We start from the raw sequence: 20,083 nt of genomic DNA on the forward strand, positions 1-20,083 counted from the left end.
CAGAAGAACTGCTGCCGGTCGAGGCCGACTCGCCTAAGCCTGATGGACAAGCGGTCTGACCTGCATATAAGTCCTCTTCTTATGTTCCTAATATATTAAATGCTGCAGGCAAGCGAGAAAACCTATTTGCCTTCATGCGCGGCTTGGAGGCTTGCCAGGAATTATTGTCTGGCCACGGGTCGGAAATTGCATGATGGACCTTTGGTTTGATGCAGCCTGGCTGTTCTTATGATGTCCGTATCCCCGGATAATTGTAAACGCCACTTCATTCCCACGGCTGAGCTTTGCGAGCCAGCGCCTGTGGAGCTTCTGAGCTTGCCTTTGGAGCCAGAAGAGCTGTGCGCTTCTCTCTTTTCGCTCCTTTGAAGGGCAGCTAAATTCTCCTAGTTGCAGCATCAAATTCTCCTACTATATATATATTCCATGCCTTTGTGCATTTAAATCCTCTGCATGGTGTGCATGTGCAGGCGAGGGAGAGTGTGTGAGGCAGGAGGGAGGCTCACACCAGTGAGTCCCTTCAAGGCATAGCCCTCCTTCTGCTGTGATTGGCTGGCCTCTCAGCCAAGGGGAGGGCTGTTTCTGAGACTCCAAGTTGGAAGGGACGAGCAGGTGGGCTCGGCACATGGCAGCATGGTGTGCATGTGCCGGCGAGGGAGAGGGTGTGAGGCTGGAGAGAGGCTCAAACCAGTGAGTCCCTTCAAGGCATAGCCCTCCTTCTGCTCTGATTGGCTGGCCTCTCAGCCAAGGGGAGGGCTGTTTCTGAGACCCCAAGTTGGGAGGGATGAGCAGGTGGGCTCGGCACATGGCAGCATGGTGTGCAAGTGCAGGCGAGGGAGAGCGTGTGAGGCTGGAGGGAGGCTCACACCAGTGAGTGCCGTCAAGGCATAGCCCTCCTTCTGCTATGATTGGCCAGCCTCCCAGCCAAAGGGAGGGCTGTTTCTGACACTCCAAGTGGGGAGGGGAGAGCAGGCGTGCTCAGTGCATGGCAGCGAGGGAGAGCATGTGAGGCTGGAGGGAGGCTCACACCAGTGAGTGCCGTCAAGGCATAGCCCTCCTTCTGCTATGATTGGCCAGCCTCCCAGCCAAAGGGAGGGCTGTTTCTGACACTCCAAGTGGGGAGGGGAGAGCAGGCGTGCTCAGTGCATGGCAGCGAGGGAGAGCATGTGAGGCTGGAGGGAGGCTCACACCAGTGAATGCCGTCAAGGCATAGCCCTCCTTCTGCTATGATTGGCCAGCCTCCCAGCCAAAGGGAGGGCTGTTTCTGACACTCCAAGTGGGGAGGGGAGAGCAGGCGTGCTCAGTGCATGGCAGCGAGGGAGAGCATGTGAGGCTGGAGGGAGGCTCACACCAGTGAGTGCCGTCAAGGCATAGCCCTCCTTCTGCTATGATTGGCCAGCCTCCCAGCCAAAGGGAGGGCTGTTTCTGACACTCCAAGTGGGGAGGGGAGAGCAGGCGTGCTCAGCGCATGGCAGTGAGGGAGAGCGTGCAAGACTGGAGGGAGACTCACACCAGTGAGTCCCTTCAAGGCATAGCCCTCCTTCTGCTATGATTGACCGGCCTCCCAGTCAAAGGGAGGGCTGTTTCTGACACTCCAAGTGGGGAGGGGAGAGCAGGTGTGCTCAGCGCATGGCAGCGAGGGAGAGCGTGCGTGGCTGGAGGGAGGCTCACACCAGTGAGTCCCTTCAAGGCATAGCCCTCCTTCTGCTATGATTGGCCGGCCTCCCAGTCAAAGGGGGGGGGGGGCTGTTTCTGACACTCCAAGTGGGGAGGGGAGAGCAGGTGTGCTCAGTGCATGGCAACGAGGGAGAGCGTGCGAGACTGGAGGGAGGCACACACCTGTGAGTCCCTTCAAGGCATAGCCCTCCTGCTATGATTGGCCGGCCTCCCAGCCAAAGGGAAGGCTGTTTCAGACACTCCAAGTGGGGAGGGGAGAGCAGGTGTGCTCAGTGCATGACAGTGAGGGAGAGCGTGCGAGGCTGGAGGGAAGCTCACACCAGCGAGTCCCTTCAAGGCATGAGGGTTCTGTGTAGGAAGTTTGGGGTTTGAGAGGGGTCACCAAAGACCATGAGAAAACACATATTTCTAATAGTCCTCAGAACTGCTTTGGCAGAGAAGGCTGAAGATGTCACCACCTCTCCTCTTCCTTTTTGGGAAACAGAGGGAGAATCCTCTCACCAAAAGCCTCCTCCACTGTAATTGGATGACCTCTCAGCAAAGGGGAGGCCTGTTTCTGACAATCCAAGTGGGGAGGGGAGAGCAGGCACACTCAGTGCAGCAAGGGAGAGCGTGCGAGGCTGGAGGGAGGCCCACTCCAGTGTGTAAACAGGAAGCTTGTGTGGAACCTCCAGATGTAGGAGCAGTTTGGATGCCAAGGAGTAGACAGGGCCATTCCTCTTGTTGTCCTGCTTGTGGGCTCCTCAGAAACAGTGTTGTGATCATGTGGCTGGCATGACTGTATGCAGCAGTTACCTGGGCCCATAACCCTTGGTTGGGGAATCTGAGCTGTTAGGCTCAAAATAGCCCTCAGTTTGTAGATGAACTATAAATCCCTGCAAAGACAACTCCCAAATGTCAAGGTCTATGCACTGAGCACACCTGCTCTCCCCACCCCGCTTGGCACACAGAACTCCCATGACCAACAGAAGATACGGTGTTTTCTGATGGACTTTGGCATCCCCTCTGACACTCTCTCACAATTCCTCCCCCCCCCCCCCACACACACACAGAGGTCCCGACCCCCTTAGATTTCGCCCGGTTCAGGGCTAAGTGTTCGAAACAGGACTAAGGACTCGAAACAGGACTGAAGGCCCATCTGGTTGGGAGACGATGCCGGGAGGATGCCTCTCGCTTTCTCTCCTTTCCAACTTGCCCAACTCTCCGAGATTTCTCTTTGTTTCCTCTGAATCCCTTCAGCTGGATCCGGAGCGCAATGCAGGGTGTGGTTGGGAGCCTGGAGTGTGTGGGAGGCATCTCTCTGGAGGCGGCATCATCGCAATGCCTTTGCCGAAGAGAGGCATGTGAGAATGTATGTGTAGAGACGGTATAAACGAATATAGACCTCCCGAAACAGATGCACAAACCGAAAGACGGTGCCTGGGTTGTGAGAGTAGTTCTGGGAGAGGGAAACATACCTTTCATGGCAACAGCTGTGCTGGTTTCCCTTTACAGGGAGCGTTGTTTGCTCCGCAGATTTAGGGCAGTGGGTTCTCTGTTTCCCAAACTCTTATCCTTGTTCTAGAAGCATCCTCTCCTGACATTTCACCTCAATCCATGGCAAGCATCCTCAGAGGTTGTGAGGTTTCATGGCTGTGATCCTTCAGTATCCTCTGTGTTGTAGTACGTACGGTGTTCCCTCACTTATCAAGGACCACCCGCAAAAAAGTGAAAATCCACAAAGTAGAGACGCTATCTATATATATAAAAATGCTCTGTGCGTCATGAGTACCTTAAAAACAAAAAGAACCAATGAACGAAATCACACCAAATTTGGCAACAAAGTCTCACAACACAAGGAGTGACAATCACTCAAAAAATAATGATTTTGTCATTTGGGAGTTGTAATTGCTGGGATTTATAGTTCACCTATCATCAAAGAGCATTCTGAACTCCACCAATGATGGAATTGAACCAAACTTGGCACACAGGACTCCCCTGACCAATAGAAAACACTAGAAGGATTTTTGGTGGGCATTGACCTTGAGTTTTGGAGTTGTAGTTCACCTACATCTAGAGAGTGCTAAGGACTCAAACAATGATGGATCTGGACCAAACTTGGCACAAATACTCAGTATGCCCAAATATAAACGCAGGTGGACTTTGGGGGAAATAGACATTGACATTTGGGAGTTCTAGTTACTGGGATTTATAGTTCACCTACAATCAATTTTATTATTTATTTATTTCGGTTATTTCTACCCTGCCCTTCTCACCCCGGAGGGGACTCAGGGCGGCTTACAAAGGCACAATTCGATGCCGGCATCAACATAACAATAGAATAAAAACAATATAGCAGCAATTAAACAATTAACAATCAGTTTCTGCATTACAACAATAAAACCACTAAAAACTGGTTTCATCTTATTAACGCTCGGCGTTCGCCATCTCATAGTACAAATTCCAATTCCGCTTTGTCAGTCCCGCTTTGGGGCATTCCGAACCCCAACAACGATGGAATTGGGCCAAACAGTTCTCCCATGACCAACAGAAAACATTAGAAGGGTTTGGTGGGCATTGACCTTGAGTGTGGGAGTTGTAGTTCACCTACATCCAGCGAACACTGTGGACGCAAACAATGATGGATCTGGACTAAGCTCTACACAAATACTCAATATGCCCAAATGTGAACACTGGTGGAGTTTGGGGAAAATAGAATCTTGACATTTGGGAGTTGCAGTTGCTGGAATTTATAGTTCATCTAGAATCACAGAGCATTCTGAACCCCACCAATGATAGAATTGGGCCAAACCTCCCACACCGAACCCCCATGACCACCAGAGTGGGCCACAGCAACGTGGCGGGAGACAGCTAGTGTGTGTGTGTGTATGTGTGTGTGTGTATGTGTGTGTGTGTTGTGTGTGTGTGTGTATATATGTAATGTTCGTTTGTGGGACACACATAACTCAAAGACCACTGGATGAATTTTCACCAAATTTGGACACAAGACACCTATCAGGTCAACGAGTGTGGTGTTATTGTTCTAATGTTTATTGTTATTGCTTTAATGTTTATTGTTTTGCTTTATGAGTTTTATTGTTGTATTTGTTATGCTGTTGTTTTATTGAGGGCCTTGGCCTTTTGTAAGCTGCACCGAGTCCTTCGGGAGATGTTAAAAGGTAAAGGTAGTCCCCTGACATTAAGTCCAGTCATGTCTGACTCTGGGGTGTGGTGCTCATCTCCATTTCTAAGCCGAAGAGCCGGCGTTGTCCGTAGACACCTCCAAGGTCATGTGGCCAGCATGACTGCATGGAGCGCCGTTACCTTCCCGCCGGAGCGGTACCTATTGATCTACTCACATTTGCATGTTTTCGAACTGCTAGGTTGGCAGAAGCTAGGGCTGACAGCGGAAGCTCACGCCGCTCCCCGGAATCGAACCTGCGACCTTTCAATCAACAAGCTCAGCAGCTCAATGCTTTAACCCACTGCGCCACCGGGGGCTGTTAGCGATGTTAGCGAGGTATAAATAAATAAATATAAAGTTAATAATAAGTAAAATAATAAATAATAATAACGAGTGACCATCACTCATAAACACACTGAAAAACACAGAGGAAAGTACTTAGAAAGCCAAAAAAGCAAAAAAGACGCTGCAGCACATGCACAGAAACGACTCCCCCACAGAAACAAACTCCCAGCCAACAAAACACACATAACATATCCACACTCTCTTCTAGACTACAGCTCCCAGCATTTGACCACTTGAGTGGACCCTTTCACTACGGTGTTGCTTTTGCTATCAGTTTTTGTTTCATATTCTATGGCTGAGTGCTGTCTTTATATTTTGGACTATTAAAACAGCCAGGAAGTAAGTGCTGATTTAATTGAACTGTTTGATACAAACTGGGAGTTTGTTTGGTTCATCTCTGCCTGTGTATCGGCAGAGCCCTGGCATTGTGACACCTGCCATCCTATCCCTTCCTTACTGGCTAACAAGCAGGCTGTTTCCTAAATTCGACTCACCAATCAACTCGAATGGGTTTGATGGATCGGTGTCTTGGGAGGCCCTGCGGGAGAAGTAATAAATAGCGTGATTTGCGTGGCAGCCAGGGTCAGGAGGGACCTTGATGGATTGGCTTGCCCAGGGCAGCTCCTGTCACTCGTCCCTTACCTCCTCCAGCACCAGAAGAGAAATATAGTGCATTATTGCATCACTCCCATCTACAGTCTTTCCCCCCGTCTTTAACATCAATGTTTGTGGCTCCTAACGTTTGAAAAGGCTTGTTTTGGTTGTGTGAGAAGAGTGAGGATGTCGGTTTCCAGGTGGAAGGCAGTCCCAGTCAGGGTTGGCTTGATGTGTTTGCTTCTTGGCATGCTTCTCCCTTTTGCCCTCCATTCGTGCCTCATCGAATTCCGCAGCACTGCTGGTCACAGCTGACCTCCAGTTAGAAGGCTCAAGTACCAGGGCTTCCGAGTTCTCGGTGTCTATGCCACAGTTTTTAAGGTTGACTTTAAGCCCATCTTTCAATCTCTTTTCCTGTCCTCCAACACTACGTTTCCCATTCTTGAGTTCAGAGTAGAACAACTGCTTTGGGAGACGGTGATCGGGCATTTGGACAACGTGGCATTCAGTCCAGTGGAGATGATGGCGTAGGAGCATCGGTTCAGTGCTGGTGGTGTTTGCTTCTTCCAACATGCTTGACATTTATCCACCTGTCTTCCCAAGATATTTGCAGGATTTCTCAAAGGCAACATTGATGGAATCATTCCAGGAGTTGAGGGTGACGACTATAGACAGTCCATGTTTGCAGCCATATAACAGGATTGGGAGGACAATAGCTTTATGAACAAGCACTCTCTGCTTCATTTGGAAGAATGCTGCACTCGCAGAGCTCAGGCGGTGTTGTATTTCAGTGTCAATGTTGACTTTTGTGGAGAGGCAGTTTTATAAACAAGCATCTATGGATGTGCCGGTCCTCAAACAGTCTCTGCTTAATTCGGAAAAAAGCTGCACTCGCAGAGCTCATGCAATGTTGTATTTCAGTGTCAATGTTGACTTTTGTGGCATTCAGTCCAGTGGAGATGATGGCGTAGGAGCATCGCTTCAGTGCTGGTAGTGTTTGCTTCTTCCAGCATTTGGAAGAATGCTGCACTCGCAGAGCTCAGGTGGCGTGGTATTTCAGTGTCAATGTTGACTTTTGTGGAGAGGTGGCTTTATAAACAAGCACCTTGGTATCCCTACGGATGTCCCGGTCCTCAAACACTCTCTGCTTCATTTGGAAAAATGCTGCACTTGCAGAGCTCATGCATTGTTGTATTTCAGTGTCAATGTTGACTTTTGTGGAGAGGTGGCTGCCAAGGGAGCGGAAATGGTCAACATTTTCTAATGTTACAGCATTAAGCTGTATCTCTGGCATTGGGAAGGGATTGGCTGGTGACTGCTGGAAGAGCACTTTGGTTTTCTTGATGTTCAGTGAGAGGCCGAGCTTCTCGCATGGTTCGGCAAAAGTGTTCAGAGTGGCTTTTAGATCTTCTTCTGAATGCACACAGATGACGTTATCATCAGCATATTGGAGTTCTATAACCGATGTTGTAGGTCTTCTTCTGAATGCACACAGACTACGTTATCATTGGCATATTGGATTTCTAGTAGAACAAAGGAGGACAGAGAGGCAGGGGCTTCAGTAGTGCAACAGAATAAACTTTTGAGTTGCTAAACTTCCTGATCTGAAGTTTGGCAGTTCAAAGTCGCAGAATGGGATGAGCTCCCACTGTTAACCCCAGCTCCTGCCAACCTAGCAGTTCAAAAACATGAAATGTGAGTAGATTAATAGGTACTGCCTTGGCGGGAAGGTAAATGGCACTCCATGCAGTCATGCCGGCCACACGACCTAAGAGATGTCTAAGGACAAAGCAGGCTCTTCAGCTTAGAAATGGAGATGAGCACCTCCCCACGAGTCGGAGATGAAAGGGGAAGCCTTTGCCTTTGTCTGTGTATTTGTGTGCCATTGTTTCAAGGTATTGAATGTATGTTCTGTGTCTGTGCTGGAATCCGCCCCGCGTCCCCTCGGGGAGATAGGATGGAATATAAATAAATTATTATTACATTATTATTATTAGTAGTAGTAGTATTAATATGTGTTGGAAATTTGGCCCAATTCTATGGGGTTCAGAATGCTCTTTGATTATAGGTGAACTATAAATCCCAGCAACTACAACTCCCAATTGTCAAGGTCTATTTACCCCAAACTCCACCAGTGTTCACATTTGGGCATATTGAGTATTCATGTCAAGTTTGGTCCAGATCCATCCTTGTTTGAGTCCACAGTGCTCCCTGGATGAAGATGAACTACAACTCCCAAACTCAAGGTCAATGCCTAACAAACCCTTCCAGCATTTTCTGTTGGTCCTGGGAGTTCTGTGTCTCAGATTTGGTTCAGTTTGGTTTGTGTTCAAGAGGGATAAGTCTGGAAACCTAACTTGTGCTATACAAAGCTTGTGATGTTTCCCGTATTCACAATCCCACCTCTCTTTACTTTTTCTTTGCAGACAAACCGGGGACCTACTTTCCTCAGCCGCTGCCAACCCCTCAGGATGGTGAGTTACTACAGATCCTTAACACTCAATGCTTCTTGCTTTTTTGCCACTGGAAAAGTTATTCTCTGGGAATTGTAACATAGAGATCTATGAGGGTTGAATGAAAAGTAATGCCTCCACCTTTGTAACTCCTTAACAACTGATAGTACTGGTATGTGGCAGGTACTGGCTTGTTCAGTAGACTCTTGTCTACAGTTCCATCGATGGTGCAACCTGGTTTTCCCTGTAATAGGCAGTAAGAACACCTAAAGCTTTGGAGAGCTTCCATATGACCATTTCAAAGCTCCCTGCTTGGGAGGTGATGGCGCAATCGTCAGCGTAGATGAAACTCTCTTTCCCTTCCGGAAGTGGCTGATCATTTGTGTAAACATTAAACATGGAAGGAGCAAGCACGCTCCCCTGAGACAGACCGGTCTTCTGTTTCCACCATCTGCTTCTCTGGCCCTGGAACTCAACAAAAAAGCTCCTGTTTTGTAGCAGGTTTCCTATGAAGTGGGTGAGGTGGTCATCCTTTATGATACTATAAATCATATAATATATTATATTGTATATACACATAATATTTATAATATTATAATGTAATACAAATTAATACTAATAATAATATATTATAATTATATATTTTATATTACTAATAATATTACAACATAATGGTATAGTGTTGTTGTTGTTCATTCGTTCAGTCGTCTCTGACTCTTTGTGACCTCATGGACCAGCCCACGCCAGAGCTCCCTGTCAGCCGTCACCACCCCCAGCTCCTTCAAGGTCAGTCCAGTCACTTCAAGGATGCCATCCGTCCATCTTGCCCTTGGTCGGCCCCTCTTCCTTTTACCTTCCACCTTCCCCAGCATACAATATAGTAATATATAATACTGATATTGTACTATGCTAATATAATATATTGTATGTATATATATCTTGTAAGCTGCTCTGAGTCCCCTTTGGGGGTGAGAAGGGCGGCATATAAATGTCGCAAATAAATAAATAATAAATAAGTAAATATTATAATTTTTTTTCATGAGGAGTAAGTGATTTACAGTATCATAAGATGCTTACAAGGCTATGAAGTCAGCTCCTGGAATCTCATATAATCTTGCAGCATGCAACCCTATATATATATTATTTATTTATTTATTATTTATTAGCTGCATTTGTTGACCGCCGTTCTCAGCCCTTTAGGGCGACTCACGGCGGTGTACAACATATAAAAGGCAATTTACAAAAGACAATAACAAAATAACAACATATCCATAATACAACAGTTATATAGTTACACTAAAAAAAAATCCGCTCCGTCTCAAGTAGAATCGTAACCAATCTCATATTCCGTTCCAGTCGTCCTTACCAAATTATTGTAGCACTTAGTTAAATGCCTTCTGAAATAGCCATGTTTTTAGGCTCTTACGGAAGGACATAAGGGAGGGCGCCTGTCTGATGTCAACAGGGAGAGTGTTCCACAACCGGGGGGCCACCACCGAGAAGGCCCTCTCTCTCGTCCCCGCCAGACGTGCCTGTGAGGCAGGTGGGATCGAGAGAAGGGCCTCCCCAGACGATCTCAAGGCCCTCGTGGGCTCATAGGCCGAGATGCGGTCAGAAAGGTATTTTGGGCCGGAACCGTTTAGGGCTTTGTAGGCCAACACCAGCACCTTGAATTGGTCCCGGTAGCAGATCAGCAGCCAGTGGAGCTGGAACAACAAGGGCGTTGTGTGCTCCCTGCGTCCCGCTCCTGTTAGTAACATGGCTGCTGCGCGCTGGACTAGCTGAAGCTTCCGGGCCGTCTTCAAGGGCAGCCCCACGTAGAGAGCGTTGCAGTAGTCGAGGCGGGATGTGACCAGAGCATGTACCACCGTGGCCAAGTCAGACTATAGAGAGAGAGAGAGAGAGAGAGAATCAGAGAGTGCCGCGAAATGCTTGGGAGGAAAAAGCGAGATCAAAAACAAATTTAGCAAACGCTTACTTCATTTCATTTACTTGATATAGCGTAGGCTCACACGCTGTGAAATTTCCCCCCGCTTTAAACTTGCTATCTTTAGAAAGCAAAACGAAACGGTTTAAAAATATCTTCCTCGTGGCTCTGAATCCTCCCGATTGCAACCAAATGATCTCATTCGCTTTGTATTTTTTGGGAACGTGTGTGTGTTTTTTAATTGTGAGGGGAACCATTTGAAACCAACCAACCCATTCCGAAAGGACTCCTTTTCAAAAATACAATTTTCCACTCCTTCTTCAGTCCTGCATTTGTTCACCTTCTCCCTCCCTCCTTCATTCCCTCGGTGTGCAATGCCAGCATTCAATGCTCTCCGTTTCCGGCATCCTCTTCACTGAAATTCCAATCTCGCAAACAAACATATGAGGGTGTTTTGAAGAAGAGAGCGGAAGGCCATTTCATCCACTCTCGCATTGTGACTCTCTGCTGTCTTATTCCGCCTGATTCTCCGGTGCGTGGGCGCATGGATGAGCCATGAGTTAGACCCATGTGCCTACTTTCAGCTTTACATTACATGGATAGATTCTATGTGCTCACACTCCACCATTGGGAAGTTGACCCTTTCACTGACCCAGGGTCGATCCTCCAGAGAGGATATGAACCATTACCAATATTATCAACCAGGAAGATTTACAGTGTTCCCTCACTTATCACGGGTGTTCTGTTCCAGGACCACCCGCAATAAGTGAAAACCCGCAAATTAGTCACCTGGGAAGATCAATATCTTGAATATTGTTTCCATCCTAAATATCTTGGTGTCACCTTAGAATCATAGAATCATAGAATCAAAGAGTTGGAAGAGACCTCATGGGCCATCCAGTCCAACCCCCTGCCAAGAAGCAGGAATATTGCATTCAAATCACCCCTGACAAATGGCCATCCAGCCTCTGCTTAAAAGCTTCCAAAGAAGGAGCCTCCACCACACTCCGGGGCAGAGAGTTCCACTGCTGAACGGCTCTCACAGTCAGGAAGTTCTTCCTAATGTTCCTAACCTTAGATCGAATACTAGCATATAGGAAACACTGCTTGAACACCAAGTACAAAGTAGCTGCACGCAATAACATCCTGCAATAACACTATTTATCTACACACATTACTGTTTTCGAACTGCTAGGTAAGCCGAAGCTAGGGCTGATGGAGGGAGCTCAGCCCAACCCACGGCTTGAACTGCCAACCTTCTGGTTGGCAAGATTTTCAGTAGCTGGCAATTTAACCTCATGTGCTACGTTGTTACTTCTCTTTCCCCCCCTTGGATTTGGCCATGGAGTGGCCACTCCACCCCTCTCTAAGCCCAGCCCTTCATTCACCCACCCTACCCCTTCCCAGGCCCCCTCCCTCTCCTCTCTTCTTCCTCTTGGCTCAAAAGAAAACCTCACCTCTGTCGCTTGCTCCTGTCTCTTCATCCTAAAATGGTGGAGAAGGCAGGACTGAGTGGTGTCACCACCTCCTTCTGGAGAAGGAGGAGGCCTCTGGGAAATGAGAGAGGTGGGAAAAAGTTAGTGGTGCCTTGGTTCCTAAGGACATTGGAAATATGTGTTGTCTGATGGTGTTAGGAGACCCCTGTGAAAGGGTGGTTCAACCCCCAAAGGAGTCGTGACCCACAGGTTGAGAACGGCTGATCTACTCAGATTTGGTACTAATGGAAGTTCAGATTGCAGTGATGGCATGGAGGTTGGTGGTGATCGGGGATGCAACTGTCCTGAATTGCCCTTCACAAACAGCCTTTAGACAATGTTGAAAGTCAAAGAAGAATGCTTTACTTCAGCAAACACAAAGAATAAGAATATGCAATTGGAAAGTGCAAAAGAAAGCAAGGAAGTCTTTACTCAGACACAAATTAAAGTCTCTTACAAAATCCCAAGAGAAACGCCAGTCTTTCATTAGATAATGGACAATGAACTAAGTCCTTAGCAGCAGACACAAAGCAGAGTCTGTTGGAGTGAAAACAGCAGTATCAGGATCATTGTTACCAGGGTCGTCTGTTTTATAGCCCTGAATTTCCCACACAGGAGGTGCTAGGGAGTCTCCCAATTAGCTCAGCATTTTTAGCAGCTATTCCGGCTGAACACCGTCTATGCTCTGTCTCTTTTCATCTCTCTAGAAATGTGGGCACTTTCATAACCTCATTGTCTGATTCTTCTTCTGCCTCCAATTCCTGAGCACTTCCCTGCTCCCCTTCCTCTTCCGAAGATGAGGAATCCCAAACATCAACAGGAGGCCCCATTGGTTGAGACCTTGTAGGCAAGGTTCTTCTCAGCCAATCGTAGATAGATCAGTAGCAGATCCTGAACAGAATATTGATAGAATGGTAGGTTGAGTCAACATGGAGTCTTAGTGGGGATGTGGGTGTAGCCGGAATGAATGCAATCCTTGGGTTGAGCCTGGCTGATGGGAGTCTTCTGTCTTTCCAAACCAGTTACCTCTAACAGTCTTTGAAAAACCATGTTGTTCAGGGAGACGAAGCTGTGCAAGTGGGGCATGCTGACTAAGCTTTCCGCTTCATTTCTGAACTGGCCCATGTGTAGAGGCATGTTAAATATATATATTTCATTTAAATTCACCACTTCTCCTAAAGTGTACCCACTTTTCACACAGATTATGCACCTGCCCTGGCAAGCTGTGGTTTGCATTCATACACTTCTCTCTAATATCAGGATATATATATGCAGTTCTAGCAAATTGCCTCCACAAGCCTACTGAACTGGCAAAAAATTGTTAATGGGTTCCGTGTGTTCCCCTTGATGAAGGGAGATTGACACTGTTTTCGCGTTTCTGGAGCCCTTTTCAAAATTATATGCTGCCTCCGGGTTTGGAAACAAACAAGCTTGGAGAGGGCCTGTCATCGTTGACAAACAGGGAGTGATGGTTTGAGGGGGGCAGAGTATGTCCTGTTCTCCTCCTTAAGTTCGATCCAGGTGGATGGAACGTGCAGCGACAAATTGGAATCGCTTTGATCGGGATTTTCAAGACTCGGAAAAGTCCTCGGAGCTCTTTCGAAGCCACCGAGTTGGAAAGTATGGGTTGCTTTGCAAGCACACCTTCTTGGAGATCGTCAAAGTGTACAAGGGAATGGCTGTTGATGTGAATTCTGTGGTTGATGTGGATGAGGACAAAGTTAAAATGAGGGGAGAGGATTTCAGCGTGGGAGGGAGGGATTAAGGTTAAGAAGGGCCTCGTACAGTTAGTGGCAAAGAGCCAGGATGGGACCCAGAGGTGGTACCTGAAGGTCTATAGCTGGAGCAATTAGAGATTAGAGCCAGAATGGAAATGGTTAGAGTTGTGCATGGAATTTGTTTCTTTCGGTACTTTGGGTAATGGTAAGGGCCCTCCCGGTACGAAAATCAGCTCAAGGAGTGATAAAGTTGAATGTCATCTGTGTACACTAACCTCAATTTGTTTTGATGTATGAGGGTTGAATGAAAAGTAATGCCTCCACCTTTGTAACTCCTCAGCAGATGGCGGTACTGGTATGTGGCAGGTACTGGCTTGTTCAGTAGACTCTCCTCTACAGTTACATTTTGGTGGGAGGCCTTAGCAGAAAAAGTAATGCCTCCACCTTCATAACCCCTTAACAGATGGCGGTAATGGTATGCGGCAGGTACTGGCTTGTTCAGTAGACTCTCCTCTACAGTTACATTTTGGCAGGAAGCCTTAGCAGAAAAAGTAATGCCTCCACCTTCGTAACTCCTTAACAGATGGCAGTACTGGTATGCGGCAGGTACTGGCTTGCTCAGTAGACTCTCCTCTACAGTTCCATTTTGGCGGGAAGCCTTAGCATTGAACGGTTGTGTTATTAAAGTGTGAAGTATGGAACCCTGCTCAGACAGTCAGTCAGTGCGACTTAAGCAATGCGCAGTCATTGAATTCTTGACAGCAGAAGGTGTCACCCCAAAGGAGATTAATCAGAGAATGGAAGCTGTTTATGGTGATTGTGTTGATGTGAGTGCTGTGCGTTATTGGGGAGTAAGTTTAAAGATGTTGAGGTGGGAACATCTGACTTGCGTGACAAACGAGTTGGACGTACTGTGACAGCAACCACCGATTTTCACAAGCAAAAGGTTGACTGATTGATTCAGGACAACCGTTGTATCACTCAGAGAGAAATTTCACAAGAAGATGTGGGTCACATTATTGCTTTGCTTGGCTATCGGAAGATCTGTGCATGATGGGTACCCAGGATGAGAGAACGGTGAGTTGCTGGTTGCGGAAACAGAGTGTCAACTTCTTCCATGATGGCTTCAGAAAACTTGTTCATTGTTGGCAGAAATGTATCCAAATGTCTGGTGATTATGTGGGAAAGTGAGTAGTGGTAGTTAAAGAGCACATTCTAAGGATTATTTCAGTGTTTGATTTATTAAAATATTCCCATCCAAGCCCAAGTAACGAAGGTGGAGGCATTACTTTTCATTCATCGTTGGCAGAAATGTATCCAATTGTCTGGTGATTATGTGGAAAGGTGAATAGTGGTAATTAAAGAGCACATTCAAAGGATTATTTCTGAGTCCACTTCAGGGTGAGAAGGGCGGCATATAAATGTTGTAAAGAACATGTGGGTCACATTGTTGTTTTGCTTGAGTATCGGAAGATCTGCGCACGATGGGTTGCAGAAACAAAGTGTCGACTTCTTCTGTGATGGCTTCAGAAAAGTTTTTCATCGTTGGCAGAAATGTTTCCAATCGAGGTCCTGAACCGGTGCTTGGCCGCTGTGACGGTCTGGATGGGGGCGAACAAATTGAAATTGAATCCAGACAAGACAGAGGTACTCCTGGTCAGTCACAGGGCCGAACAGGGCATAGGGTTACAGCCTGTGTTAGACGGGGTCGCACTCCCCCTGAAGACACAGGTTCGCAGTTTGGGTGTGATCCTGGACTCATCGCTGAGCCTGGATCCCCAGGTTTCGGCGGTGACCAGGGGAGCATTCGCACAGTTAAAACTCGTGCGCCAACTGCGACCGTACCTTGGGAAGTCTGACTTGGCCACGGTAGTCCACGCTCTGGTTACATCCCGCCTTGACTACTGCAACGCTCTCTACGTGGGGTTGCCTTTGAAGACGGCTCGGAAGCTCCAACTAGTCCAACGGGCGCCAGCCATGGTACTAACAGGAGCGGGGCGCAGGGAGCATACAACTCCTCTGCTGTACCAGCTCCACTGGCTGCCGATTAGCTACCGGGCCCAATTCAAAGTGCTGGCATTGGCCTTTAAAGCCCTAAACGGTTCTGGCCCAACATATCTATCCGAACGTATCTCGGCCTATCAGCCCACCAGGACCCTAAGATCTTCGGGAGAGGCCCTGCTCTCCATCCCACCTGCTTCACAGGTGCGGCTGGCGGGAACGAGAGACAGGGCCTTTTCTGTGGTGGCCCCGCGGCTTTGGAATGCCCTCCCTATAGAGATAAGATCAGCCTCCTCGCTGATGGTATTTCGAAAAAAACTGAAGACATGGATGTTTGAACAAGCATTCGGCTAATCCGGTGCGATGAAGTTCATGATCAAGGACTGGCAATCACAGACAACGAAATTGGATTATGATTTTAATTAAGAGATGCATTGGTCTGTATTGGTGGCCCAATACTGTGTATTGTATATGTGTTTTATGTTTTTAATCTGAATATTGTTGTTTTTAAGTGTTGTAAACCGCAATGAGTCGCCGATTTAGGCTGAGATATTAGCGGTATACAAGTGTACTAATAAATAATAATAAATAAATAATTGTCTGGTGATTATGTGGAAAAGTGAATAGTGGTAATTAAAGAGCACATTCTAAGGATTATTTCCGAGTCCTTTTCAGGGTGAGAAGGGTGGGCATATAAATGTTGCAAAGAACATGTGGGTCACATTATTGCTTTGCTTGAGTATCGGACGATCTGTGCACGATGGGTTGCGGAAACAGAGTGTCGACTTCTTCTGTGACGGCTTCAGAAAACTTGTTCACCATTGGCAGAAATGTATCCAATTGTCTGGTGATTATGTGGGAAAGTGAATAGTGGGAGTTAAAGAGCACATTCCAAGGATTATTTCTGCGTTTGATTTATTAAAATATTCCCATCCAAACCCAAGTAACGAAGGTGGAGGCATTACTTTTTGATCATCGTTGGTAGAAATGTATCCAATTGTCTGGTGATTATGTGGAAAGGTGAATAGTGGTAGTTAAAGAGCACATTCAAAGGATTATTTCTGAGTCCACTTCAGGGTGAGAAGGGCGGCATATAAATGTTGTAAAGAATATGTGGGTCACATTGTTGTTTTGCTTGAGTATCGGAAGATCTGTGCACGATGGGTAACCAGGATGAGAGAACTGTGAGATGCTGGTTGCGGAAACAGAGTGTCGACTTCTTCCGTGACGGCTTCAGACAACTTGTTTATTGTTGGCAGAAATGTAACCAATTGTCTAGTGATTATGTGGAAAGGTGAATAGTGGTAGTTAAAGAGCACAATCTAAGGATTATTTTTGAGTCCCCTTCAGGGTGAGAAGGGCGGCATATAAATGTAAAGAACATGTGGGTCACATTATTGCTTTGCTTGAGTATCGGAAGATCTGCACACGATGGGTTGCAGAAACAGAGTGTCGACTTCTTCTGTGACGGCTTCAGAAAACTTGTTTATCGTTGGCAGAAATGTATCCAATTGTCTGGTGATTATGTGGAAAAGTGAATAGTGGTTGTTAAAGAGCACAATCTAAGGATTATTTATGCATTTGATTTATTAAAATATTCCCATCCAAACCCAAGTAACGAAGGTGGAGGCATTACTTTTTGATCATCGTTGGTAGAAATGTATCCAATAGTCTGGTGATTATGTGGAAAGGTGAATGGTGGTAGTTAAAGAGTACATTCTAAGGATTATTTCTGAGTCCCCTTCAGGGTGAGAAGGGAGGCATATAAATGTTGTAAAGAACATGTGGGTTACATTATTGCTTTGCTCGAGTATCGGAAGATCTGCGCACGATGGGTTGCAGAAACAGAGTGTCGACTTCTTCCGTGATGGCTTCAGAAAACTTGTTCATCGTTGGCAGAAATGTATCGAATTGTCTGGTGATTATGTGGGAAAGTGAATAGTGGGAGTTAAAGAGCACATTCCAAGGATTATTTCTGCGTTTGATTTCTTAAAATATTCCCATCCAAGCTCAAGTAACGAAGGTGGAGGCATTACTTTTCATTCATCCTTCGTAGACTTGATTTCTTCTAGTGACCATGCACTTATTTTTTGAGGCAGTGCCAGGTATCTGCAGAACTTTCCTCCGGCACCATGTTTCTAATCACAACCTTTCTTATAAGTCCATTATTATGCATACACAGGCACGTTTTTCCTCCCTGCATCCCCACATCAAAACCTACTGGTGAGTTAATATTTTAAAAAACCAGCAGCCAATTAATGGTTTGCTAATTCCTGCCTTTTTTGTCAAGAGCAAGAGAGCAACAGATGCTTGATTTTTTTTAAAAAAAAACCCAACCCGCACGTGTGATTAATCTATAATTGGACCAAGGGCGTCTTGTTTAAAAATAAAAACGAACGTAGGTGTAGCGTGGATGCGGGCGCTGTGAAATATTAATCAAGCCCAGCCCATCCCGGTGACATCTCTTCCCATTTTGAAAAAGTGCATCCTGCCCAACATAGTCTCCCTGTTTACGCTTTGACACCCACCTTGGTGCCATGGTAGATGCCGAGCTGAGTTGGTTGCTGGCTTTCAAGGAGGATTCCTTTTGAAGTTGAGGACAGGAGGGGGAAGACACCTTCTCTCTCCTCCGCCTCCCGTCACCTTGCTTCTGTACAAAGCTGTTCTTTTTTAATTGATGAATCATCGGGATTTGCATAGGGATGTTACCAAGTGAGCCTGACTGCGGAATGGCTGTTTGGAACTCTAAGTGGGCAATGAGGGTGCAAAAAGTGGAGATGGCTCTTGTCCCTTTAGTGTTGGATTCGTTTTTGGAGACCCTAAAGTTGATATACCATGGAGTTTCCTAGCGTTCAGGAGATCCCACCTGAATATGAGGAAGAACTTCCTAACCGTGAGAGCTGTTCAGCAGTGGAACTCTCTGCACCAGATTGTGGTGCAGGATCCTTCTCTGGAGGTGTTTAAGCAGAGGCTGGATGGCCATCTGCTTTGAGTGCAACTTCCTTTATACACAGTGTCGCTTCACACAAGATGGCCTTCAACCTGGGGCTTCTCAAACTGAGGCCTCCTAACACTGAGGCCTTTTTCCCACTGAGGCCTTCTCACACGAGATCTCTTCCAATTCTATGATTCTAAGGGGTCACAGCAGTAGGAAGGTTATAGACCGTGAGAGCTGTTCAGCAGTGGAACTCTCTGCCCCACATTGTGGTGGAGGATCCTTTAAGCAGAGGCTGGATGGCCATCTGCTGGGGGTGCCTTGAATGCAACTTTCTTTATATACAGTGAAGCTTTACACAAGATGGCCTTCAACCTGAGGCTTCTCACACCAGGCCTTCTCAAACTGAGGCCTGCTAACACTGAGGCCTTCTCACATGAGGTCTCTTCCAATTCTATGATTCTATGATTCTAAGGGGTCACAGCAGTAGGAAGGTTATAGACCGTGAGAGCTGTTCAGCAGTGGAACTCTCTGCCCCACATTGTGGTGGAGGATCCTTTAAGCAGAGGCTGGATGGCCATCTGCTGGGGGTGCCTTGAATGCAACTTTCTTTATATACAGTGAAGCTTTACACAAGATGGCCTTCAACCTGAGGCTTCTCACACCAGGCCTTCTCAAACTGAGGCCTGCTAACACTGAGGCCTTCTCACATGAGGTCTCTTCCAATTCTATGATTCTATGATTCTAAGGGGTCGCAGCATTAGGAAGGTTATGGACCGCGAGAGCTGTTCAGCAGTGGAACTCTCTGCCCTGGAGTGTGGTAGAGGATCCTTCTCTGGAGGTGTTTAAGCAGAGGCTGGATGGCCATTTGTCGGGGGTGCTTTGAATGCAACTTTCTTTATATACAGTGAAGCTTCACACAAGATGGCCTTCAACCTAGGGCTTCTTACACCAGGCCTTCTCAAAGTGAGGCCTCCTAACACTGAGGCCTTTTTTCCCACTGAGGCCTTCTCACACGAGGTCTATTCCAATTCTATGATTCTAAGGAGTCACAGCAGTAGGAAGATTATAGACCGTGAGAGCTGTTCAGCAGTGGAACTCTCTGCCCCAGATTGTGGTGGAGGCTCCTTCTCTGAAGGTGTTTAAGCAGAGGGTGCTTTGAATGCGACTTTCTTTACACACAGCAGCCAACAGACTAAAGCTTCACACAAGATGGCCTTCAACCTGGGGCTTCTCACAGCTAAGATTACCCAACAAAGGTTTATGGGCCCACGTAACGGCGCTCCACGAAGTTCCGGATTGCCTGAAATGTTTGCTTTTGCCCTTTCATTCTTCCAAGTTGGTGCATTCCCTGAACAATTGGCATCACGTTAACATAGCAGTCCAGTGGGACACAAGAGCTTCTTGAGCCTAACAGCTCAGATCCCCCACCAAAGGGTTATGGGCCCGGGTAACGGCGCTCCACAAAGTTCTGGATTGCCTGAAATGTTTGCTTTTGCTCTTTCAGCTCTCCAACCTGGTGCATTTTCTAAACATTAACATAGCGGTCCAGTGGGACACAATAACTTTTTGAGCCTTACAGCTCAGATTCCCGAACAACAGGTTATGGGCCCAGGTAATGGCGCTCCAAAAAGTTCCGGATTGCCTGAATTGTTCACTTTTGGCCTTTCATTCTTCCAACCTGGTGCATTTTTTGAACAATTGGCATCACGTTAACATAGCAGTCCAGTAGGACACGAGCTTTTTGAGCCTAACAGCTCAGATTCCCCAACAAAGGGTTATGGGTCCAGGTAACGGC

The 20,083-nt window shown here is 46.9% G+C and overlaps 1 protein-coding gene across 9 annotated transcripts in view; it reads left to right on the top strand.

Annotated features, from left to right (window-relative positions):
- Positions 1-20,083, top strand: part of AGRN (agrin) — a 363,672-nt gene that overhangs the window by 122,252 nt on the left and 221,337 nt on the right. For all 9 annotated transcript variants that reach the window (XM_067472994.1, XM_067472998.1, XM_067472999.1 and 6 more), the window contains one exon: positions 8,203-8,250. In XM_067472994.1, coding sequence (XP_067329095.1) covers positions 8,203-8,250 — 48 coding nt within the window. The remainder of the gene's footprint in view (positions 1-8,202; positions 8,251-20,083) is intronic.

Source organism: Anolis sagrei, chromosome 13 (genome assembly GCF_037176765.1).
Source record: "Anolis sagrei isolate rAnoSag1 chromosome 13, rAnoSag1.mat, whole genome shotgun sequence".
Taxonomy (NCBI): Eukaryota; Metazoa; Chordata; class Lepidosauria; order Squamata; family Dactyloidae; genus Anolis; species Anolis sagrei.